General features: G+C 39.2%; 2 protein-coding genes across 6 annotated transcripts in view; both read left to right on the top strand.

Annotated features, from left to right (window-relative positions):
* The window catches only part of RABGAP1 (RAB GTPase activating protein 1), a 177700-nt gene that overhangs the window by 84222 nt on the left and 67213 nt on the right, over positions 1 to 26265 (top strand). The window lies entirely within an intron of this gene.
* Positions 1395 to 15099, top strand: GPR21 (G protein-coupled receptor 21). The gene is made up of 2 exons (XM_055399571.2): positions 1395 to 10849; positions 11272 to 15099. The coding sequence occupies exon 2, from the start codon at positions 11665 to 11667 to the stop codon at positions 12712 to 12714; it is 1050 nt and encodes a 349-aa protein (XP_055255546.1). The 5' UTR covers positions 1395 to 10849; positions 11272 to 11664; the 3' UTR covers positions 12715 to 15099.

The following is a 26265-nucleotide window of genomic DNA, read 5'->3' as shown; positions in this document are numbered from 1 at the left end:
CACCAGCAATGTAGGAAAGTGCCTGTTAACCCATATCCCAGATAGTACTTGATAACACTATAATTTTGCTGTCAGTGGATGATGCCATTATGTCTTTAGTTTGCAATTCCCTGACTACAAGAAAATTTGAGTGATTTGCTCTTCCATGAATTATCTCTTTGTATTCATTTTTCTACTAATTGTAAGATGTCAGTTTGTAAGTACTTTATATGATTACCTATATATTAATTCTTTGTAACTTCATTATACTTTTCTAGAATTTTAGATTTATATTGACTTTATAGTTTTATGCCATACAAAACATTTTCAGTTTTTATGTAGAAAGTTGCATCTTGATTGAGGTTTATCCTACCTCGAGATTTTGTAAATGTACTTTCCAGCATTTCCTTGTGAGATTTTTATTGTATGTGTTAATTTGTACATCTTTAATCCATCTGGAATTTATTTTTGTACATGGCATATGATGGCGGTCCAATTTTACTTTCTCCCAGATGGCTAACCAGTTGTGCTACTTCTATTTTCCTGCTGAGTAGAACTACCATCTTTGTTATATCTTAAATTCTCATACACGCTGGGATTAATTTCTAGCTTGTTCAATTTGATATTTGCGTGTTCCTATACCAGTACTGTTTTGGTTTTGGTTAAAGAGACTTTGAGTTATGTTCTATTATCTGGTAAAGCAAGTCTTTTTCTTCATTGTTTCCCAGTACATATTTTTCTTACCTATTTTTGCATATTTAATTTTCCATATAAACTTTAAAGTCATTTTCTCCAGTCTCACCATCATCCTGTAAGATTATATAAGGATTCTAGTTTGAATTGCATTTAATTTATATATTAATTTAGGTTACAAGTTACATTGTTATAGTATCTTTACATCTGGGAATATAGTATATCTTTCCATTTGCCCAGATCTTATGTATGTTAAGACTTCTTTCATATATGTTTTATTCCTCTTTAGTTAAATTTATTCCTAAGAATTATCTTAGAGTGTTCTTGCTAAACCAAATGGAAGATTTTTTTTTCTGATTTCCATTTCTAAGTAGCTAATTGGTACAATAGAGAATAGACTTTTTTAAAATTCTCTCTCCATGTTCTTCTTGATATTTTGATTAATCCTCCTGTTTATACTAGCATACTTTGAGATTTTCAGGTATATGATAATAGCAAAAACAGTTTCACTTCTTTTTTCACTGTTTATGCAGGTTACTAAATTTTCCTGTTTTTATATTTGATAGAAGCATTAAGACAGTGTTTAATGATGATCGTGATAAGTAGCATCACTACTGAGTTCCTGCTTTTAATTAAAATGATCTTAGTTTTTCAGACTTCTGGAAAGCATGCTATTCAGTTGGGTTGCTTTTTTTTTTTTTTTTTTGGTAAGTATTTTTTGTTTGATTTAAGTTATTTTATTCTATCCAGAGTTTGCTTTTTTTAATTAGGAATGTCTACTGAAATATCTACCAGGCTTCCCTGGCCCAGATGGCAAAGAATCTGCCTGCAATGCAGGCGACTCAGGTTCCATCCCAAGGTCGAGAAGATCCCCTGGAGAAGAAAATGGGTACCCATTCCAGTATTCTTACCTGGAGAATCCCATGGACGCAGGAGCCTGGAAGGCTTCAGTCCATGGGGTCTCAGAGAGTCGAACATGACTGAGTGACTAACACACACAATGAAATTTTATGAAGGAATTTTTCAGCCATTAAATATGATTTTCTTAAATTTGTTGATAAAGTAGATACGTTGTCAACATATAATAGACTTCTTGATATTGAACTACCTTTGGCTTCATGGAATAAATTTCAGTAGACCAAATACTCCTGGATTCTTTGTTTTCTTTTCCTACTGGTCTTGACAGAGAGTTTCTCAACCAGTCTCTAGTTAGAACTTGTCAGTCACAGGGGGAGGAAACTAGTAAATAAGCCACTCCTATGGCCTCTCTCACTGCCAGCTGTAAGATTTACAGCTCCTTGGTTCTGATAATTCAAATAAATTTGAATTTAGAATGGAGGAAAAATAGGGAATTTTCTGGTTTCCAGCTTCCAGAATCATCCTCTGGTCCTTCTTTCTTTTGGTTATTTTTCACCTTTTATATCAATGACTCTATTTTGTTTTGCTTAGTACCAGAAATTGACATCAAAAGGCTGCCTTAAAGGATTCTTTTAATAAGAGAATAATGAAATAGCAACCTTTTCTGATGTTTCTCTTTCCTTCCATCAGCTTTGTCTTCTCTGAAGTCTTGTTTGCATTGTTTTCTCTAGTTATTTTAATAGTGAGTGTTTTGCCATGAATTTCAGGCTTTTATCCAAAGCCCAGATACTCAATATTTATGTTTCTGATTGTTCAGAGGAAGCCTTTGGACATTTTACCAGTCTGGAAAATTTTAATTTGAATATCTAATTATAATTTCACTATTTTGCAGATTGTTCTAATTAAAAATCTTTCTGGTGGTTTTGATAATAGTTAAGGATTCAATAAGGTTTAGTGATGAAAATCTCCTGTTGATACTAAACAAAAGGGTAGCAAGTTAACAAATAAAACACTGGCCATGAAGTCAGGAAGCCTGAGTACTAGTGTCAGCTCTGCCACTGGCTCATATGAACTCAAATGAAGTTCTGCACCTGTGACTATTAATTTCCTTTTCTGTGAAATGAAGTTGCTAAAGTAACTTTCAGTTCAGTCACTCGCTTAGTCGTGTACGACTCTCCGCGACCCCATGAATCACAGCACGCCAGGCCTCCCTGTCCATCACCAACTCCCGGAGTTCACTCAAACTCATGTCCATAGAGTCGGTGATGCCATCCAGCCATTTCATTCTCTGTCGTCCCCTTCTCCACCCGCCCCCAACCTTTCCCAGCATCAGAGTTTTTTCCAGTGAGTCAACTCGTCGCATGAGGTGACCAAAGTATTGGAGTTTCAGCTTTAGCATCAGTCCTTCCAATGAACACCCAGGATTGATTTCCTTTAGAATGGACTGGTTGGATCTCCTTGCAGTACAAGGGACTCTCAAAAGTCTTTTCCAGCACCACAATTCAAAAGCATCAATTCTTCGGCAATCAGCTTTCTTCATAGTCCAACTCTCACGTCCATACATGACCACGGGAAAAACCATAGCCTTGACTAGACAGACTTTGGTTGGCAAAGTAATGTCTCTGCTTTTTAATATACTATCTAGGTTGGTCATAACTTTCCTTCCAAGGAGTAAGTGTCTTTTAATTTCATGGCTGCAATCAGCATCTGCAGTGATTTTGGAGCCCCCCAAAATAAAGTCTGACACTGTTTCCACTGCTTTTTCATGGGAAGTAACTTTAGTAAGTTGCTAAAGTAACTTGGTTGAGCTTCTTTTAAGCTTTAGCATTCTGAAAAAATGAAATAGCATATTTGAGACCTGCTCCCAAAATAGCCTGTGATTCTACTGTTTCACAATTCAGTACCCTTGCTATCTGATTTTGTAAGAAAATAGATTATCGGGGGACTTTTAGAACTTTATTATCTGTTCCCGTGTAGCAGTTGCTATAATAGGTCTGCTGTAGTTTTGAATGTTCATGTCTCCCCAAAGCTCATATATTGAAATCCCTAACACTCCCTAGCCCCAACAGTGTGATGATATTTGGAGGTGAGACCTTTGAGAGGAAGTAGATCAAGGAGGTGGAGCCCTCATGAATGGGATTAATATCCTTGTAAAAAAAAGACCCTAGAAAGCTCCCTTGCCCCTTCTGCCCTGTGAGGACACAGTACAGTGTAAGATATCTATGGGTTCTCACCAGACACCGAATCTGCCACCACCTTGGTCTTGGACTTTTCAGTCTCCAGAACAATGAGAAATAAATTTGTTGTTTGTAGGCAATTCAGTCTGTGGTATTTTTGTTATAGCATTCTAATGGTTCTAAGACACTGTTCCTTTAAATTGTTCTTTGTGAAAGTAATTTTTAAGTCTCCATATCCCGTCTTGGTAAATTCATGTACCCTCTTGAGTTTCTGTAAGCTGTATCTGTCCAGGCAGTTTTCAAGATCTTTTTATGTTATGAGACTATAATTTGGTTTGGTACACATCACCCTAATAATTACCAGTGAATTAAGTTGTTGTCATACTAGAATTTTACTTGAAAGGTCTTCCCTTCCAAAAGCAGAATTGCCTGTTGTATTATAGGTATTTCTTATTCAGTCAGTCAGAAATACCTTTGAAAGCCTGCTGTGTGTCAGCCTATGTGTTAAGGTCTTACTGATATGCCCATGAATAAAATGTACCTGTTCTCTGGTTTAGGGGAATCTACACTCTAAAATCGGAGAAGGCAATGGCAAGCCACTCCAGTACTCTTGCCTAGAAAATCCCATGGACAGAGGAGCCTGGTAAGCTGCAGTCCATGGGGTCACTAAGAGTCAGGCACGCCTGAGTGACTTCACTTTTCACTTTCACACATTGGAGAAGGAAATGGCAACCCACTCCAGTGTTCTTGCCTGGAGAATCCCAGGGATGGGTGAGCCTAGTGGGCTGCCATCTGTGGGGTCGCACAGAGTCAGACATGACTGAAGCGACTTAGCAGCAGCAGCACACTCTAAAATAGACAATTAACTAACCAGTTGCAATAAAGTTGCATGAGTGTTATAGATAAGAAAATACATATTGTTGTGCAGCAAATGACAAAAACTTTTCATCTAAGAGTTAAGAAAGATCTTTTGTTCTTAAATTATCAAGAGAGGGTGATTATTGGGATAGCATGGGGGACTACATGGCATGTGTGGTGTCAAAAGTTAAAAACATGTTCTCAAGGATGAGAAAGAGCTTGGCAATTTCATAGTGTATGAAAGTAGGCGGGTAGGAGCCAGATCGCAGAAAGCTTAAATAAGGCATATTTAACACCTCAGGCAATAGGAAGTCTTTTAAGAGGCAAATCATATATTCAGGTTTGGAAGGCAGTATTCAGAGTGATTTAATGTGTCCATCTAAAGGTAGATTGTCTTGATTCAAATTCTTGTTCTATATTTAGGCCATTGACATTGGGTGATTTAGCATTAAACTTTTGTTTCCTCTGTGTAAAATGGTATAATAATAATATCTTATTTGTTGAGTTGTTAGTTTTATGTACTTAGTGCATGAAAACACTTAATACAATTCATAGCCCCTGGTAAGTATAATCAATCTGATTTCAGTATTGACCCATCTGGTGATGTCCATGTGTAGAGTCATCTCTTGTGTTGTTGGAAGAGGGTGTTTGCTATGACCATTGCATTCTCTTGGCAAAACTGTTAGCCTTTGACCTGGTTCACTTTTTACTCCAAGGCCAAATCTGCCTGTTACTCCAGGTAGCTCTTGACTTCCTACTTTTGCATTCTAGTCCCCTATGACAAAAAGGACGTCTTTTTTGGATGTTAGTTCTAGAAGGTCCTGTAGGTCTTCATAGAACTTATTCAGGTTCAAGTTCAGCTTCAACTTCTCAGCATTACTGGTCAGAGCATAGACTTGGATTACTGTGATATTGAATCGTTTGCCTTGGAAATAAACAGAGACCATTCTGTCGTTTTTGAGATTGCATCCAAGTATTCCATTTTGGACTCTTGTGAACTGTGATGGCTACTCCATTTCTTCTAAGGGATTCTTGCCCACAGTAGTAGATACAATGGTCATCTGAGTTAAATTCACCCATTTCAGTCCATTTTAGTTCACTGATTCCTAAAATGTCAACGTTCACTCTTGGCATCTCCTGTTTGACCACTTCCAGTTTGCCTTGATTCATGGACCTAACGTTCCAGGTTCCTATGCAATACTGCTCTTTACAGCATCAGACTTTACTTCCATCACCCGTCACATCCACAACTGGGTGTTGTTTTTGCTTTGGCTCTGTCGCTTCATTCTTTCTGGAGTTATTTCTCCATTCTTCTCCAGTAGCATAGGAGAAACACCTACCAACCTGGGGATTTCATCTTTTAGTGTCATAACTGTTTGCCTTTTCATACTGTTCATGGGGTTCTCAAGACAAGAATACTGAAGTGGCTTGCCATTCCCTTCTCCAGTGGACCACGTTTCATCAGAACTCTCCACCATGACCCACCTGTCTTGGGTGGCCCTACACGGCATGGCTTATAGTTTCATTGACTTAGACAAGGCTGTCGTCCATGTGGTCAGTTTGATTAGTTTTCCGTGATTGTGGTTTTCATTCTGTCTGCCCTCTGATGGATAAGGATAAGAGGCTTATGGAAGCTTCCTGATGGGAGAGACTGACTGAGTTGGAAACTGGGTCTTGTTCTTATGGGTGGGGCCAAGTTCAGTAAATCTTTAATCCACAATTTTCTGTTGATGGGCGGGGCTGTGTTCCCTTCCTGTTGCTTGACCTCAGGCCTCCCTCAGTTCAGTTCAGTTCAGTCACTCAGTCGTGTCCGACTCTTTGCGACCCCATGAATCACAGCACGCCAGGCCTCCCTGTCCATCACCAACTCCCGGAGTTCACTCAAACTCATGTCCATCGAGTCGTTGATGCCATCCAGCCATCTCATTCTCTGTCGTCCCCTTCTCCTCCTGCCCCCAATCCCTCCCAGCATCAGAGCCTTTTCCAGTGAGTCAGCTCTTCACATGAGGTGGCCAAAGTATCGGAGTTTCAGTCTCAGCATCAGTCCCTTCAGTGAACACCCAGGACTGATCTCCTTTAAAATGGACTGGTTGGATCTCCTTGCAGTCCAAGGGACTCTGAAGAGTCTTCTCCAGCACCACAGTTCAAAAGCATCAATTCTTTGGCCTCCCTACCTGAGGCCAAACTATGGTGAAGGTAATGAAGATAATGGCAACTTCCTTCAAAAGGTTCCACGCAGGCACTGCTGCACTCAGTACCCCCAACCCTACAGCAGGCCACCGCTGACACTCATGGGCAAAAGTAGATGTTTTTCTGGAACTCTCTTGCTTTTTCCATGATCCAGCGGATGTTGGCAATTTGATCTCTGGTTCCTCTGCCTTTTCTAAATCCAGCTTGAACATCTGGAAGTTCACGGTTCATGAGCTGTTGAAGCCTGGCTTGGAGAATTTTGAGCATTACCCTGCTAGCATGTGAGATGAGTGCAATTGTGTGGTAGTCTGAACATTCTTTGGCATTGCCTTTCAGTGGGATTGGAATGAAAACTGACCTTTGCCAGTCCTGTGGCCATTGCTGACTTTTCCAGATTTACTGGCATATTGAATGTACCACTTTCACAGCATCAACTTTTAGAATTTGAAATAGCTCAACTGTAATTTCATCACCTCCACTAGCTTTGTTAAATATTAACAATTTTACATGGTTCATCAAGTTACATTATCATTCTGTAAGAACTTTTCACTGAGACCATCAGAGTCCATTATGAATAAATTGAGTACCAAGGACTGTCTGAAGGCATGTTGCAGTGATGACATAAGGCCAAATGGAGCTGAGCCCTGTGAAGCAGGTGATTTAACCTGGCATCGTCTCTTCAGTGTGGCTATGGGAGGACATCATACAGCCAGGTTTTTTTGTTAGTTTTACCAAGAAGGACATGTTATATATTATTTTGACTGTCTTTTTTATCAGATTATAAAAATAGCACATAGAAATTAGCAAATTCACAAAACATAAAACCATAAAGAAAAAAAATCATTTGTAATCCCATTATCCAATGAAAAAGTAGAACTGATTTTTAATGTATTTTCTTTCAGTCGTATATACAGAAATACTCTTATTAAATACATCATGCAACTACATTATTTTAAAAGGGAAATGTATGGATGGATTTTTGTGAGGACATAGATTTATTGTTCTCCCTTATCATTAATCATTTCTTCCCTCTAAAAAAAAGTGGTTTCTTTTAATCCAAAATAAAACATGTAACTCTTAACTGATTATTTTTATTTAGTTTCTAGTATGAATCTTTTGAGGGCTTCCCAGGTGGCAGTGGTAAAGAATCCGCCTGGGAGATGTGGGTTTGATCCCTGGAGTAGGAAATGGCAACCTACTCCAGTATTCTTGCCTGGAGAATTCCATGCACAGAGGAGCCTGGTGGGCTTCAGTTCATAGGGTCACAGAGTCAGTACACAACTGAGTGACTGAACACATGTGATCACATACACACAAATATTTTGATTGTAACTGCTCCTAGAGTGGTTTTATTAAAACAGAAACAAAATTGAAAGCACTACTATTTTACTAATGGTATTGTAACAGCTTGTTGGTTTCATTGCATTTTTATAACATTTTTAATTCTTGAAAGCTATCAGTTAATGTACCAGCCGCTTTTATCAGCATAACTACCTAGTTTCATACATGAGAAACCTGAGATGGAATAAGAGAAGGAGTGACATGCCCAAATTACAAGTAGTTAGAAAAACGTGGACTCTGAGCTTTGGCAAATGGTTTTTCCATTTATTGAAATATAAGTCTCAGAAATTATTCTTTTTTAAGTCAGTATTTATTAAGCACTCAAAACAGGGAGATCAGAAATAAAGTCTTCGTCAAATGTAGAGAGTAGTGAGTAATCTGGTTTGGCTGGAGGGCAAGGTATTTGGGGGATTTGGACTAGTGAGATCAGACTGGAAAGTCATTGGGAACCATTGACTCTTCTTGCGTAATGGAGTTCATAATAACCCTAATAAAGCATGTGCTGGTGGATATTTAACAAGAAGAAATGAATAGATTAGAAAAATGAACAAGAAGTACAGAAAATATTTAATGATAGCCCCAAATATTAAAAACTAAAAGGGGAAATGAATTTGAGAGCCATTATAGAAATAGATTCCCAAGATGTGGTGAGTAAGAATGGTATATTAAGGGAGAGAGTGGTCAAGATGATTCCCGAGTTCATATCTGAGTTCCTGGGGAAATCTCGGGGGAAAAAAAGAGGTTTATTTGGTAGGAAAAATGTATTTAATTGTTGGATGTGCTATGGTTGAAGTCTCTATAAGACATCCAAGTAGAAGATGTGTGACCAGTAGGTAAATTGTGGATGGGAAGGAGAACTCAGGAGTGAAATCAGGTCTGGAGACATAGGCAGAGAAGTTACCTGTCTAATGGGAATAATTTTTTAATGCCATATCATCTTTCCTTCTTGCCTACGTATGTACAGTCTCAGTGTATTTGAGGAATGCAGGGCAGCAGTGTGTCCAAATGACTGTTGTTACCATCCTTAGAACTAGGCAGTCACAGTGAGAGAGGGCACCTTAGGATTCAGAAGAGCCCAAGCCTCAAGAAGCACAACGTGACTAGTGGGAGAAAACAGACTATTTAGGAAGGCTGTTGGAGTTGTATGAGAAGAAAGTAAAGTTATATACCTCCTGTTTCTTAGATGTTGGTAAGCCTTTTGTGTACACCATCTGCTTTATTTGTCAGCAACCTCATGAAATAGTATGATCTTCATTTTGAAGGTGATGAAACTGAAGCTAAGAGAAACTAAGTGATAATAGAGCAAGGAAGCAAGGATTTGAACCAGATGGGAGTTCAGTGTCATGGGTCTTTTTGACATACTTTGCCATCTTTTCCAGTAAGATCTGTCAATTAAGCTATCAAACTTATGCTTAATAGGCTTTTTTAGTTCCTTCCCTTCATGTAATAAACACAGTGCTTCCGATCTTAAAATGTAACTGAATTCTGATGGTGAGTAACCATTGCCTGTAATCAGAAAGCATGTGTGTGAAGCAAACAGAAAATGAAAGTTGGATCTCATAATATACATCTCCATCCTGGTATGCAGACCTTCTGAAATGTTTTCAGATGTCAACATTTGTTTATTTTACTGAGTTATGTGAAACGTCACTTACAAGAATGAACTGAGAGACCAAAGATACCTGGAAGAAAAGATACAGAAAATACACAGTTAACTAAAAATCATCATAATTTGACACTCCCAGTTAGCTGAAACTTGTGCTCATCTGACATCATCTGAAATGCCACAGTACAGTCCCGGTTTGTGTCAGTAGGCACAGACAAGATTTTGTGTTCTAAGGTACAAAGCTAGTTTGTACCGTGAAACTTCCTGCAATTGTGGGTGCATTTGCTTGCCCATCTTTTGTTTGTATATGTACCACTTCACAGCAAACTAGAAGCAAGTTATGACATCTCAACCAGACGAGAGTGTTGAACATAGAAACAGTGTAATTCTTCTTCGTGTGTGCTATTTCTGCAGTATTTGGAATGGATGGGATTTTCTTTGTTTTTTTCTCTTAAAGACCTGATTTTTAAATTTGCTTGTTATTGTGGTCATGTTTCTTAAAGCTGATCCGTATTTAGTGAATCATGAGGGGAAATTGATGCTAAATATGTAGCCTTCTAGCTAGAACTTCTGGCGCTGGATTTTGATTCTTCAGTTGTCATGCACTGTTAACATACTCTCATTCTTTAACATTGCTCTTTGTTCTGTGGGAAATGCTACAAGAAAATAGGAATTTCCTCCCACCGTTACCCCTCTGGCAGCGTGTTTCCGTCTGAATTCCCGGCTTGCACCCAGTCCTGTTACTACCTCCTCTTCTTACTGGCAGTCTAAATTCTGCTCATCTGCCAAGAGGGGGGTTCCAGACCGACGAGGAAACAGCTTTCAGACGCTGCACTGCAGGCGTTTAAGTTATCCCCCCACTGTGCAGTCTGGAAATCGGGGAGCACTTCTCTGGCAGTGAATTCTAATGAGCTGCTAAAGATGCCAGAGCGTGTGCACGCACCCGGGCGTTTTCTTCTTTCCCCTCCCCCGCCTCTTCCTTTTCCCAAGCCCCCTCTTCTCCCTATTTCTCCTCCTCCTCCATTATCCCCTCCCTCTGTGTCTCAGTTCTGCAGTAAACGAGGCTGAGGCACATTCCTGCTTTGCAAGGCTTTCTGCTAAGGATGTTCTGTGGCTTTTGTTTGGATTGCAGCATGCAGAATTACAGGTAATACTCGGAAATTGAGCTAGATAGATCAATGCTATTGAAATATTTTCTAAGAGGCAAAATATTACATTGGAATCAATTTTAAAAATTAAGTTATCTTGGCTAATTTTATTAGTGGTAATTAAATGGTATAAGTAGATTCCTTTTCTCCCCTGAAAAGCTCAAAAGAAAGGAAATGGGGTTAGATTGATCTGACTGGCGATTGATTTTGCTTGATGTTGGTCATGAAAGCCTGCTGTTGCTGCGCCTCCTCTGTAAAGTAAGAACCATTTATGTGGGGGTGCTGCTGAGGGTAGGCGTGAATAGTTGACCTGGGTGGGGTGGGATGGAGTGGGAGGTGGGATACCAGCCTGAGCTAGCCAGGTTCTTGATTAGGGCATTGGATACAAAACGTAAAACGCTCTCTCCTTTTCTTCTGTCAGCTGTTCAGAGGAGACTCATTACAACTCCTGCTGAAGTCCTAGCCTTCCTCCCTTCTCTTCTGCCCCTGCCCCCCACCCTCACTGGCTGAAGACCTTGTACCCAGAGTTTGCCTTACTCCCCTGGTGCTATGTGTATGGTAAACCTGGTACTATGGCCGCATCTGGGACTGGCCAGACAACTGCTGCTGGTTCTCCCTATTCCAAGAAGGATTTAAAGGGGAATTACACTGCAGGCAATGCACCAGAGCGGCAGCATCGCGAGCTTGGGGACTAAGGCTCCTCGGGCATTATTGCAGACACACAGAGCTGACCGCAATGACAGCAGCCGCTTCTTTGAACTGTTGGCAGCAGCCAAGCGGCAGCATGAAGTGAAAGATCACTCCTGAGCTCAAGATGAACTCTACCTTGGATGGTAATCAGAGCAGCCACTCTTTTTGCCTCTTGGCATTTGGCTACTTGGAAACTGTCAATTTTTGCCTTTTGGAAGTATTGATTATTGTCTTTCTAACTGTGTTGATTATTTCTGGCAACATCATTGTGATTTTTGTATTTCACTGTGCACCTTTGTTGAACCACCATACTACAAGTTACTTTATCCAGACTATGGCATATGCTGACCTCTTGGTTGGGGTAAGCTGCCTGGTCCCTTCTTTATCACTCCTCCACTATCCGCTTCCAGTAGAGGAGTCCTTGACTTGCCAGGTATTTGGTTTTATAGTATCAGTTCTGAAGAGTGTCTCCATGGCCTCTCTGGCCTGTATCAGCATTGATAGATATATTGCTATCACTAAACCTTTAACCTATAATACCCTGGTTACGCCCTGGAGACTGCGTCTGTGTATTTTCCTGATTTGGCTATATTCCACCCTGGTCTTCCTGCCTTCCTTTTTCCACTGGGGCAAACCTGGATATCATGGAGATGTGTTTCAGTGGTGTGCGGAGTCCTGGCACACCGACCCCTACTTCACCCTGTTCATCGTGCTGATGCTGTATGCCCCAGCAGCCCTCACTGTGTGCTTCACCTATTTCAACATCTTCCGCATCTGCCAGCAGCACACGAAGGAAATCAGCGAAAGGCAAGCCCGCTTCAGCAGCCAGAGTGGGGAGCCTGGGGAAGTGCAGGCTTGCTCTGATAAACGTTATGCCATGGTCCTGTTCCGAATTACTAGTGTATTTTACATCCTCTGGTTGCCATACATCATCTACTTCTTATTGGAAAGCTCTACTGGCCACAGCAACCGCTTCGCATCCTTCTTGACCACCTGGCTTGCTATTAGTAATAGTTTCTGCAACTGTGTCATTTATAGTCTTTCCAACAGTGTCTTCCAAAGAGGACTAAAGCGCCTATCAGGGGCCATGTGTACTTCTTGTGCAAGTCAGATGGTAGCTAAGGACCCTTACACAGTTCGGAGCAAAGGCCCTCTTAATGGATTTCATGTCTGAAGTGGTTCAAATATTGAGTCACTGTGTGTTTTGTCTGTGTGTGTTTCCTTTTTATCTTTTTGTATTTCTAGTTCTCCGGGAAATATGGAACAAAATAATTTAGTAATTTGATTCTAAGCAATAGCTAACAAGTGATCCATCCAAAATACCTTGTTAAGTTTGCAGAAATGATTTTTTTAAATGCTTTTGAATGAGAAGAATCAGGACCATGAGGATAAATTGCTGTTCATAATGTCATGGAAGTAACTATTTCTCAGACTTAAAAATGAATAAAGCCATATCTGACACCTCTCCAGCTGGCATGACTGAAGCTGGTTGTGAAAAGCATCAGCATTTTTAAAAGCCTTTGTTTTGTTGTTGCTTTTCTGGGTTCTTTCCAGCTGTTTAGGCTTCATGTACAATTGATTTAACGGAATATTAAAATACAGTGATGAATTAACTGTATAGTAATTCAGTGATGAATTCTTCGTGTATGTCAAAGTATAACTGTGCTGCAGGTTTCCACACTGTTGTTCAGAAAGCCGAATGTTTTGTCTTATTCTCTTGAGAAAATTCTCAATGCAGTGAATAATGTGAAAACTTAAACATTAATTTTAAATTTATGCATTGAATCGTGAAGCAAAAGTACAGTCAAATTATATAAGTTATATACAAAACTAAGATACATTTTGTGCCGTCCTTCACTGAGACCTAAAGAGATGTTTGGACTGAAAGTGATTGTGTTCCAGTACTTTTGCCCATGCCTCTGTGTATGTGTGTATTAAGAATATTTGAACTGAATTAGATTTTTGTAGCCAAATGCATTTTAATAACCTGAAAAATAATTAAATGGTAGGCTGATGGCTGCCACTTTTATAATGGTGAAAATACATTAAAATGTATCTTTAGTTTCTCTGTTCTTTTTATCTAGAGACCTTTTGAAATATTAGAATATCAGGAAGAAAAGCATCCTAAGCATCTTGAGTTAGAAAATACACTATACATTTAGCTAGTTCTTTTTTTTAAAATGGAAGGCGTTGATTGAGATGTTCTCTTTGTAGTTAAATGGAATCATCTAATCAAGTAGCAACTAATACTTTTTAAAAGCATTCTTTCAGTTAGTGTTAAGAAATCCATATTTAGTGTTAAGGAATGAGAGAAGAAATTCTGATTAAGTCTCCATTGCTATTCTCTTTCTGGGGAAAAAAGAGAAACATCATTGGGTTGCAGTTCATTTGCTCAAATAGGCTTTTTTTCCCCCCAGCCAAAATACTAGCAAAATCTATAGAATTAGTAATTGAGAGTGCTGTGTATTTGTATGTATAGTGCTGTTTTGTTTCTCAAAGTGGTTATGTTTAGAGCAAGAGGTTTATTTTTCTAAAAGGAAAGAAGGATTTCCCAGCAGCTCCAGGCATAAAGTATTTCCTCTGCTTTCTGCTGGTTTTAATGTTTTGGAAGTCTTCAGGGAACTTACATGATCTCTGCCTTTGGCTAGATGTTGTAATAGGAATGTGACCAGTGGTGTTCAGTGAGATGGAAGACAGAAGAAAACGAAGGGAAATGGGTTAAAGTGAATTTTTAAGTCCGGGGAAGGACATGGGTATTTATAAAACAGGCAGATATGGTTTGGTTTTACATCATTATGTTAGAAAACCTCTTACCCCCATTTGAAATAAAGGATGGCATTCTTACGATGGTAGATTTTAGAGGTTTGATTTTAACCTCAAAATAATTCTACTTAAGCGTTTTTATTTTTAAGAAAACAAGTATTAACATAAACATTTAAACTTCAGATTCTGAGTTCTTCCCAAAAGCTTGAAAATTTAGTTCTAAGTTATTTCAAAATTTAGAACTCATGTTGAAATTGCGAGTTGTGTTAACAGTGGCTTTGTTAAGTTGCCGTTTGAAGTAGGAAACTTTTTCTGTTAGATTTTGGAAAATAGCTGTATATAATTTCCCTTTATTTATGTGGCACAGTTTTTTTTTTTTAATTTCCCTTTTTCATGTATAAAAGAATGTAAACTGTTCAAATTGGCACAGTTTGCTTGTCAGTTTTTAGTTCTGCCAATATGGTAATCATAAAGATTATTTTTTATAGAAAACTGATGTTAAATCTACTAATTAGTTAGTATCAGTTTTTACTTTTGGGAGGACTGAGCCCTTTAAATTTTTTCTTGCAGTAGGGTTCTGTCTTAGAGAAAACAAAGGTTTTTGAAAAAGATTTTGTGGAAATTTTATGGAGATGAGGAAATCTGTTTAATTTTCTGTAAATGGCTAATCACGCTGATATTTTAATGACTGGAAAGGCAACAATTCTTTTAATAAGAGCTTTTGTTAATAGATTTTTATATTTTTGCCCTAATACCAAATTTAGATGTTGTCAGAGGTCCCCCCACCCCCGCCCCAGATTAGAACCTCTGTCAGTATCTCAGCCTACAACTAAAGTAGAAATTAAGTAGATACAGTAATTTAAAGAAAAACAAACCACCACCACCCCCCCACCTGCCCACCATGAAGCTTGCTTAATATCAGGTGTCTTTCCAGTTTATCTTGTCACCACTGGACCTTGTAAATGCCAAGGTTTCTTCCAGGTATCAGTTCTGTTCTCATATTCGTTATCTATATTGCTTTTAAATTTTTGTTTTCTTGTGGTATGTGCATGCTGGGAGAAGAGATACAATCAGAGATACAATCAGTTTCTCTGTGATACATTTACGGAGTTTGTATGTATTTATAAGTAACCTTTTCATCCTGGCCTATTTATTGCAACATTTAATGACGTTTTGTTTAAATACCAGTCTTAACTGGTTGAGAATGAGAAAAAGTATTAGTGTCAGTCACCCTAGGCTTTGGCAAGACAGCCTATTTAACTTTATATGGTATATGACTGATATCAGAGGAAGTGTAAGCTTTTTGTGATTGTGTTGAAATTATTTCATAGGAAATTTAAAAATAAGACTGTACTAATTGTATCTGTAATTAATTGTGTTTTTAATACAATGATTTCACTGAAGGTGTGTTTTTTGCTCTTAGAGTGGAAAAGCAATTACAAAAGGACAATTATTCCACTTTAATGAAAAAATTGTCTTACAGCAGAATGGCTATTTGCATTTTTCACGGACCTGTTAGTTCTTACCCTAAATCCCATTTTGAAAAGGATTTTCTTTAAGGTTTATTGCTGGATAAATACTTTTTTGAGCCTTTTAAGTAACTTTTCCTTTTTACTTGAATAATGGTCTCAGTATTTTAAGGATTGGGAAAACTTGAATTTTTTGTACTGTTAAATGCATTTACTCTTCACCTCTTTGAACTTGAAAATGAAGCAACAGGGTTATGAGTTCCCAGGTGGTATAGTGATTTCTGGGAGTTTCCTCAGCTTTTTAGGTTTGATTAAAACATCGGCTTTTGATGATGTTGTAGGAATTTTACTGACTTTGTGTTTTTGTATCATAAAAGACTTGTGAAATAAATTATTGACAAACCAGAATTCATTGCTGTATGAGGAGGTTTGGGGAAGTTTAAGGATGGGGAGAATCATGGAATTATGAAAAAATTTTAAAGGCTTCGTAAGTCATTTGTATTGCTTTTCACATACTTTTTCCATTTCAGGTTAAAGTTTTATATTAAATATACATATTATTAATATATTTTGCAGACCCAAGGAAAATGTTCTAGACATTTCCTATGGCTATAAATGAGTCATTTGACTTTTCTTCAAAATTTAGGTAATAAGGGAATCATGATATGTAAAATGAACTCTAAACAGAGAATCTGTGATTCTGTTACTAATTGACACATTTTGTAAGGGCTAGTGATTTATCTAAGCACTTAGTTTCTTCTATTTATAATCTTTCATCCTTCACAGGGTTACTTTGAAGACTGAATTAGATAATAGATGTAAAAGAACTTTGTAATATGTAAAGTGCTTTGCAAATAAAAATGAATACTATTATTTATCTGCCATAGTTTTATATCTAAGGAAGTTTTACATATTGGTGTGGTATTACCCCACGTAAGATCTTTGAAAGCCAATCCCACATTTAAGTACAGAGGCATGATAAATTCTCACCTTTCTAAAATGACAGTAGCTTTAAATTCAACATAAAACTCTTCCATTTACTCCCTTTACTTGTTTCTAAAGTCTCTAAAGCTAGGTTCAGTGTCTCTTCATAACTTTATCCCCCAAATCTAGCATGGGACCTGGCTTAGTGTGGAAGTTTTGTTAAGTTTTACAGAACTAATGAATGACCCTTTCTAATGATCGCTTCTAGTCACTATTATAACTTCTTGACATTATAGAGCAGTGATGGTCAAAGGGTATTCTGAAGCCCATTAGAAGTTTTTCATATGGTCAAGTCCATTCTGGACTAAATAGTAAACATCTCTCTTTGTACCAGGAACTAGTGTGGGAATGTGTGTGATTTATATGCTAGGTAACTTTACTTCTGGAAATTCAGTAGCCTTGGCCAAGGGACCTTTTGTTTTTGTTGTTTAGTTGCTAAGTTGTGTCTGACTCTCTTCAGTTCAGTTCAGTTCAGTCCAGTCGCTCAGTTGTGTCTGACGCTTTGCGACCCCATAAATCACAGCACGCCAGGCCTCCCTGTCCATCACCAACTCCTGGAGTTCACTCAAACTCATGTCCATCAAGTCGGTGATGCCATCCAGCCATTTCATTCTCTGTCGTCCCCTTCTCCTCCTGCGCCCAATCCCTCCCAGCATCAGAGTCTTTTCCAGTGAATCAACTCTTTGCATGAGGTAGCCTAAATATTGGAGTTTCAGCTTTAGCATCAGTCCTTCCAGTGAACATCCCAGATTGATCTCCTTTAGAATGGGCTGGTTGGATCTCTTTGCCGTCCAAGGGACTCTCAAGAGTCTTCTCCAACACCACAGTTCAAAAGCATCAATTCTTTGGCGATCAGCTTTCTTCACAGTCCAACTCTCACATAGACTGTAGCCCACCACCAGGCTCCTGTGGCCATGGGATTTCCCAAGCAAGAATACTAGAGTGGGTTGCCATTTCCTTCTCCAGAGGCTCTTTCTGACCCTGGGATCATACCCACATCTCCTGCATTGGCAGGCAGATTCCTTACCACTAAGCCACTAGGGAAGCCCCAGGGAATTTAACTGTCAGACTGCCAGTTTCTCACAATATGTACAAGATTTTGGCTTTAGATCAACATAAGGTATGCTGTAAAAAATCAGCCACAATGAAAGAAGCACAATAGAATAGGACGGCTTGGTGAAAGAAATTGTTCTGAATCTTTGGTTCTGCTTTTTTTTTTCTCTTAGTCTTTACCACTTTTCCATCTTTCCTTCCTTTCTTTTCTTAACACACTGTTGGTCATGAATTCAGAGTGAAGTGCTTATGGTACTGCTATTGTTGTTGTTCAATCATTAAGTCATGTCCATTGAGTCGGTGATGCTATCTAAGCATCTCATCCTCTGCCACCTCCTCCTTTTGCCGTTAATCATTCCCAGCATCAGGGTCTTTTCCAGTGAGTCGGCTCTTTGCATCAGGTGGCCAAAAAAGTATTGGAGCTTTAGCATCAGCGTCAGTCCTTCCAATTAATATTCAGAGTTGGTTTCCTTTAGGATTGACTGGTTTGATCTCTTTGCAGTCCAAAGAACTCTGAAGAGTCTTCTCCAGCCGGTTTTTGGCTCTTAGCCTTTTTTATGGTCCAACTCTCACATCTGTACGTGATTATTGGAAAAATCATAGCTTTGACTATATGGATCTTTGTCGACAGAGTGATGTCTCTACTTTTTAATATGCTGTCTAGGTTTATCACAGCTTTTCTTCCAAGGAGCAAGCGTCTGTTAATTTCATGACTGCAGTCACTGTCCGCAGTGATTTTGGAGCCCAGGTAAAGAAAATCTGTCACTACTTCCAATTTTTCTTCTATTTGCCACGAGGTAATGGGACTGAATGTCATGATCTTAGTTTTTTTAGTGTTGAGTTTCAAGCCAACTTTTTACTCTCTTCTTTCACCTCATCAAGAGGCTCTTTAGTTCCTCTTCACTTTCTGCCATTAAAGTGGTATCATCTACATATCTGAGGTTGTTGATATTTCTCCCAACAATCTTAATCCCAAGTTGTGATTCAGGCATTTCACATGATGTACTCTGCATAGACGTTAAATAAGCAAGGTGACAGTATACAGCTTTGTCGTTCTCCTTTCCCAGTGTCGAAGCAGCCCATTGTTCCATATCCGGTTTGAACTGTTGCTTCTTGATTCCCATACAGGTTTCTCGGGAGGCAGGTAAGGTGGTCTGTTACTCCTATCTTTTTAAGAATTTTCCAGTTTGTTGTGATCCATACTGTCAAAGGCTTCCACATAGTCAGTGAAGCAGAAGTAGATGTTTTTCTGGAATTCCCTTGCTTTCTCCGTGATCCAATGAATGTTGGCATTTTGCTCTCTGGTTCCTTTGCCTTTTAAACCCAGATTGTACATCTGAAAGTTCTTAGTTCACTTACTGCTGAAGCCTCACTAGAGGGATTTTGAGCATAACCTTGGTAGCATGCGAAATGAATGCAATTGTGTGGTAGTTTGAAACTTCCTTGATACTGCTCTTTTTTGAGATTGAAATGAAAACTGACCTTTTCAAGTCCTGTGGCCACTGTTGAGTTTTCCAGTTTGCTGATATATTGAGTGCAGCACTTTCACAGCATCATTTTTTAGGATTTGAAATAGCTCAGCTGAAATTCCATCACCTCTTCTAGCTTTGTTCGGAGTAATGCTTCCTTCCTAAGGCCCACTTGACTTCATACTCGAGCATGTCTGGCTCTAGGTGAGTGATCACACCATTGTGGTTATCTGAGTAATTAAGACCTTTTTTGTGCAGTTCTTCTGTATATTCTTGCCACCTCTTCTTAATCTCTCTTCTGCTTCTGGTAGGTACTTAGCCATTTTTGTCCTTTATTGTGCCCATCCTTGCATGACATCTTCAATTTTCTTGAAGGGATCTCTTAGTCTTTCCCATTCTATTGTTTTTCTCTATTTGCATCGTTCATTTAAGAAGCCTTCTTATCTTTTCTTGCTGTTCTCTAGAATTCTACATTCAGTTGGATAAATTTTTCCATTTCTTCCTTGCCTTTCACTTCTCTTTTCTCAGCTATTTGTAAAGCCTCCTCAGACAACCACTTAGCCTTCTTTTATTTCTTTTTCTTTGAAATAATTTTGGTCACTGCCTCCTGTATAGTGTTAGGAACCTCTGTCCATAATTCTTCAGGCACTCTTATCTACCAGACCTCACCCCTTGAGTCTGTTTATCACCTCCACTGTATAATCATGAGGGATTTGATTTAGGTCATAACTGAATAGCCCAGTGGTTTTCCCTTCTTTCTTCACTTTAAGCCTAAATTTTGCAGTAAGGAGCTCAGTCAGCTCCCGGTCTTGTTTCTGCTGACTATATAGAGCTTCTTCATCTACAAAGAACATAATCAATCTGATTTCAGTATTGACCATCTAGTGATATCCATGTGTATATTTGTCTCTTGGGTTGTTGGAAAAAGGTGTTTGCTTTGACCAGCATGTTTTTTTGACAAAACTGTTAGCCTTTGCCCAGCTCCATTTTGTAATCTAAGGCCAAACTTGCTTGCTATTACGGGCTATCTCTTGACTTCCTAGATTTGCATTCCAGTTCCCTGTAATGAAAAGGGCATCTTATTTTGGTGTTAGTTCTAGAAGGTGTCGTAAGTCTTCATAAAACCAGTCAGCTTCAGCTTCTTCATCATCAGTGGTTGGGGCTTTGACTTGGATTACTGTGATATTGAATGGTTTGCATTGGAAACGAACTGAGATCATTCTGTCGTTTCTGAGATTGCATCCAAGTCCTGTGTTTCGGAATCTGTTATTGACTGTGAGGGCTACTCCATTTCTTCTAAGGGATTCTTGCCCACAGGAGTAGATATAATGGTCATGTGAATTAAATTTACCCATTCCAGCCCACTTAGTTTACTGATTCCTATGATGTCAGTGTTCAGTCTTGCCATCTCCTGCTTGATCACATCCAGCTTGCCTTGATTCATGGACCTTACATTCCAGGTTCCTATTCAATATTGTTCTTTACAGCATCAGACTTTATTTTCACCATCAGATACATCTACAGCTGAGCACGTTTTCCACTTTAGCCCAACCAGTTCATTTCTTTCTGGAACTATTAGTAAGTTGCCCTCTGGTCTTCCCCAGTAGCATATTGGACACCTTCCGACCTGGGGAGTTAATCTTCAGGTATCACACCTTTTTGCCTTTTCATGCTGTTCCTAGGGTTCTTATGGCAAGATTACTGGAGTAGGTTGCCATTTCCTCCTCCAGTAGACCACGTTTTGTCAGAACTCTTCACCATAACCCATCCATTTTGGGTGACACTGCATGGCATGGCATTTTCATTAAGTTACATAAGCCCATTCACCATCGCAAGGCTGTGATCCATGAAGGGAATGATACTGCTGTAGGGTTTGGAAAATTGTATTATGCCATAACTGGCTTTTAGGGAAAGTTTAAGAAGCAATCAAGAAGCACTTACGTAGCTAGCTCTGTTAGATGCCAGTATTGCTAGCTGCCTCAGGGATTTAAAGAAGGATCACATGATTACTTTCTTATGGAACTTCATAGTTTTTACATGTTTCATATGGAAAAATTCTGTGATCTGTTTTTCAAAAGGCTTCACAGACTGAATATCTGGGTACATTTACCAAGCCTACTGTTGGGACAGTTGGCATACCATGGATCTGTCTCTTGGGGTGGGTCTGTGTGTGTGGGTGTGTGTGCGCGTCTGTGGTCAGTCATGTCCGACTCTCTGCAACTCCATGGGCTGTAGCCTGCCGGGGTCCGTGGGATTTTCCTGTGTTTAAAATCATGTTACTTCATTAGTTAAAATAAGAAATCAGTGCTAGCAGTAGGGAACAATCTTTCTCTCCTGATTGGTCTTCATGGGAAGCCAGGCCATATTCAGAATGTTGCTTGGTGAGAATGAAATCTCAGAATATGGTTCTGTAACATGAACATTTCCTGATATAAGACTAAGCCTGATAGTCCACCTCTGTGATCTGAAAACCTGGTCATTGGGATCCTGATAAAAGTTGAAATCATTTGTACTTATAGCACTGACCTTCTAATTGACATATTCTTTAGTTAAATTAACTTCTTTTGTTACTTATAGTATATTTCCTTGCAAATTTAAACAGTCCTGCTTCCTAACTCATTCTTTTGAGGTGGTTGTATATATCACTTTTATCATAAAACTTTGTTTTCTGATTTAATATTCCAAGAGTGGCCTCATTACTTTGTTAGCCTGGGTAAGCAACTCATCTTGATTTTCATAGAGCAAATACATACTATCTAGTTGGGAAAAACAAGATATATGAAAATACCTATAAAAATTAACAGTATCAGACAGGTAATTAGAAACATTGAATTTTTGAAAGCATATTATCCCCAAAGGAGACAGGGAAGATCATTTGAGCTGAAAAAGACATTATAGATCATTTGGTCTGATTCTCTGTTTTTACCAATAGGAAAACAGTCCAGTGGCCACATATCCATTTGCGACAGTACTCAGACTGCATACTTCCCAATTCGTTGTGCTTTCCTATTATATCTTGTTTTTGCAGAGGAGTTGGAGTTTGGCTTTATTCAGCCAAGTCCTGAAGAAGACTTAAATAGGCTGATATGCGGTGTGTATATGTGCTTGGGTGTGTAATTTTAGGTGTATGAAGCATTATGGGCCACAGTATAATTGTTAACAGAGTCTTATTATGCTTCAGAAGAATTTTATAAATTTTGTCTTATTTAATCCTTCCAGCAGTCTGTGAGCTAGTGACTCATATTATTAACCCCATTATAAAGATGAGAAATGCGAGATTTGCAGTTGCCGGAGTCAAGCAATTAATAATAGAAGATAAGGGATTCAAACCCAAGTCTTTCTGACTTCAGAACCTACATTGTTACCTCATGTAACTGTCACAGAAAGCTATCGGGTTGGGGTTTTTTATTTTTTGTTTATATATAAAACAGGTGAGGAAACAGGTTTAGAGAGATTAAGAAACTTATCAATATATCAACCAAATTCTGTACTTGGAAAACATGTGACAGACTTCTACTAAATATTAGCAGATTTAATATGCATGTTTATTTCTGTTAACTCCACAATCAGTTCAGTTCAGTTCAGTTGCTCAGTCATGTCCGACTCTTTGCAACCCCGTGGACTGCAGCATGCCAGGCTTCCATGTCTATCACCAACTCCCAGAGCTTGCTCAAACTCATGTCCATCCAGTCAGTGGTGCCATCCAACCATCTCATCCTCTCTCGTCCCCTTCCCCTCCTGCCTTCAGTCTTTCCCAGCATCAGGGTCTTTTCCAAGGAGTCAGTTCTTCACATCAGGTGGCCAAAGTATTGGAGTTTCAGCTTCAGCATCAGTCTTTCCAATGAATGTTCAAAACTGTTTTCCTTTAGGACTGACTGGTTTGATCCCCTACAAAAATAGCAGAAGTATAATACATATGGACAAAGAGAAGAGGAGCAGAGGTTTTGGCAGCTGAATGAACCCCCCAAAATTTGGGGTTATAGAAACCCAGTGGACAAGTGGTAACTGCAGAATTGACAAAGCTGAGTTCTAAAGTCATGGAGGAGGGACAGGAGGAGTCAAACTAATCTGTCCATAAACCCAATAAATAGGTGGAAATTAAATTCTTGATACGCCTCTAACAGGCAGAGAGTAGCATGAAGCTGAAAATGAAACAGTTGTTAGAAAGTTTATTGAAAGCGCACTTAGGTACCATCACCCACTACCTTGATCTCCATCCCAAGCTGGCCCTAGCGGACAACTGGTTTTTCACCATCCCAGCAGAAGACGGGAAAGTTACTCTTCAGAGATTGAACCACAGATGTTCCAGATGCCAAGCATAGCTGAGAATGTGCCTAAAACACCTTGTTGAAAACCTGAGTTTCAAGAGAATGTCTGCTTGTTAAATAATCAGTGTGCTCTTCCTGGGCTTCCCTGGTGGCTCAGTGGTAAGAATACGCCTGCCAATGCAGGAGACATGGGTTCAGTCCCTGGGTTGGGAAAATCCCCTGGAGAAGGAAATGGCAACCCACTCCAGTATTTTTTGCCTGGGAAATCCATGGACAAAGGAGTCTGGCAGGCTAGACTTCACGAGGCTCACAGAAGAGTCATATACAACTGAGCAAGTAAACAACAAAAACATCCTCTTCCCATTAGACTTCTAGAATGCTCTTAGTCAACCTTAAACTTTCTAAAGAGGAGACAAGGGGAGTCCAGCCTGGTGGCCAGTATTTGAGGGCTCTCAGTTCAAACAGACTGGGCAGGCCCATCACTTTAACTTGATGCCCATCAGTCAGTGAATCCCACTCATGCATCTAAGGCTTCCAGTTGATTTTTTATTCTTTATATTTTAATATCATTAGTCAACCAGAGGAAGTTTTATGAATAGATTTGAGAATATGTATCATAAATGTTCAAAACCCAAAACAAATCAGAGGAAGCAGAAGCAATGCAAGTCACAGAAGAAAACTCCCCCCCGCAAAAATCCAGTATTTATAACTAAATATTTTCAGAGATGATTTTGTTCCATTAAAGAAAAGCGAACGTGAAATTGCTCAGTTGTATCCGACTCTTTGCGACCCCATGCACTGCAGCCTACCAGGCTCTTCCATCCATGGGATTTTCCAGGCAAGAATACTGGAGTGGATTGCCATTTCCTTCTCCAGAAGATCTTCCCAATCCAGGGTTTGAACCCGGGTCTTGAGCATTGTAGGCAGACGCTTTACCATCTGAGCCACCAGGGAAATCCAAGCATTGAAGAAAATTAAGATGCCATTTAAAAAAAGAAAAAAAGGAGAATAAGAAAGCTCTTGAGATTAAAAATATAATTAGACATTTTTAAAAATTAAAAAAGTTGGAAGATAAAATTGAGATAGACCAAATAGTGAAACAAAAAACAGTAAAGTAGATGAAAGCAAGACAATTAGAAACGTGATCAAGGGGATCCAATATCTGACTAAGAAGACTTTTAGAAACAGAGAAGAAGAATGGAGACATTCTCAGATATCACAAAAGAAATTTATCAACTGAAGGATATGAGTTTACATAATGAAAAGGAAGTAGTCACTTATGGATGTGAGAGTTAGACCAGAAAGAAGGCTGAGCACCAAAGAATTGATGCTTTCAAACCGTGGTGCTCGAGAAGACTCTTGAGAGTCCCTCGGACAGCAAGATCAAACCAGTCAATCCAAAGGGAAATCAGCCCCTGAATACTCTTTGAAAGTCCTGATGCTGAAGCTCTTAGTATTTTGGCCGCCTGATGCGAACAACCAGCTCCTTAGAAAAGACCCTGATGCTGGGAAAGATTGAAGGCAAAAGGAGAAGAGGGCAACAGGATGAGATGGTTGGACGGCATCGCTGATTCAGTGGGTGTGCACTGGGGCAGACTCCTGGTGTCGGTGAGGCACAGGGAGGCCTGCTATGCTGCAGTGCGTGGGGTTGAAGAGAGTCCGACGTGACTTGGCAGCTAAACGACAACAGCGATGAAAAGGACCAACCAACTTAATGTAGTAAAAAGGACTTTGTAATGGCAAATCATAAAATTTCAGAAAACTGAGGATAAAGAAAACCCTAAAGCTGAAACTCCAATACTTTGACCACCTCATGCGACAAGTTGACTCACTGGAAAAGACTCTGATGCTGGGAAGGATTGGGGGCGGGAGGAGAAGGGGACGACAGAGAATGAGATGGCTGGATGGCATCACCGACTCGATGGACATGAGTTTGAGTGAACTCCGGGAGTTGGTGATGGACAGGGAGGCCTGGCGTGCTGTGATTCATGGGGTCGCAAAGAGTCGGACACAACTGAACTGAACTGAACTGAAAGGTATCTCGGTCTTGAGTAGGGATGGGGCTGTAGAAACATCCTGAGTACAGAGCTCTGAATAGCATTGGACTTCCTACTACATTGAAGGAAGAAAATAATTGGGAATAAGTTCAAAATTTTAAGAAGTGATTTTTAACCTAGAGTTTTATGCCCAGTCAGACTTTCATTCAAGTGTGAGGGTAAAACCCATTTTGAGATATTTGGGGTCTCAAAATATTTACCTGCCTTATAAATAGATACATAGAACACTGAAAGAAAAAAAATCTCATAATTGGTAACTTTAGAAAAGGTAGAAAATTAAAGAAGGAAATTTGATCATGATATATACTCTGTGATTCAGTTATGAACAATATTGATTTAGCCAAAAATTTTAGCAGAGTTATGTTGAGTGTCATGACGAGGGCGGGGAAGTTTGTGTGGGAGGGTAGGTTGGGTTGGGACTGTAAGGGAGCCACAGTATCACCTCCAATACTAGAAACTCTAGTTTTCAAAAAAGCCAAAAAGTTGCAGTTACACATTTTCTTCAGAAATAAAAAACTGATAAAAATTTTAAATGTGGAAATTGTTGCCTTTGGGCAGCAGGGAATAGTGTGAAGTATGAGAGGTCTGTTCTTTTTCTTTGTAGGCTTTGTGCTGTTTGAGCTTTACAGCTACGTTTGTGTATTTTTTTATGAAAAGCATAG

The sequence above is a fragment of the Moschus berezovskii genome, chromosome 11, assembly GCF_049115385.1.
Source record: "Moschus berezovskii isolate FMDL1 chromosome 11, NW_MosBer_1.0, whole genome shotgun sequence".
NCBI lineage: Eukaryota > Metazoa > Chordata > Mammalia > Artiodactyla > Moschidae > Moschus > Moschus berezovskii.
This window is presented reverse-complemented; position numbering and strand designations above follow the sequence as displayed.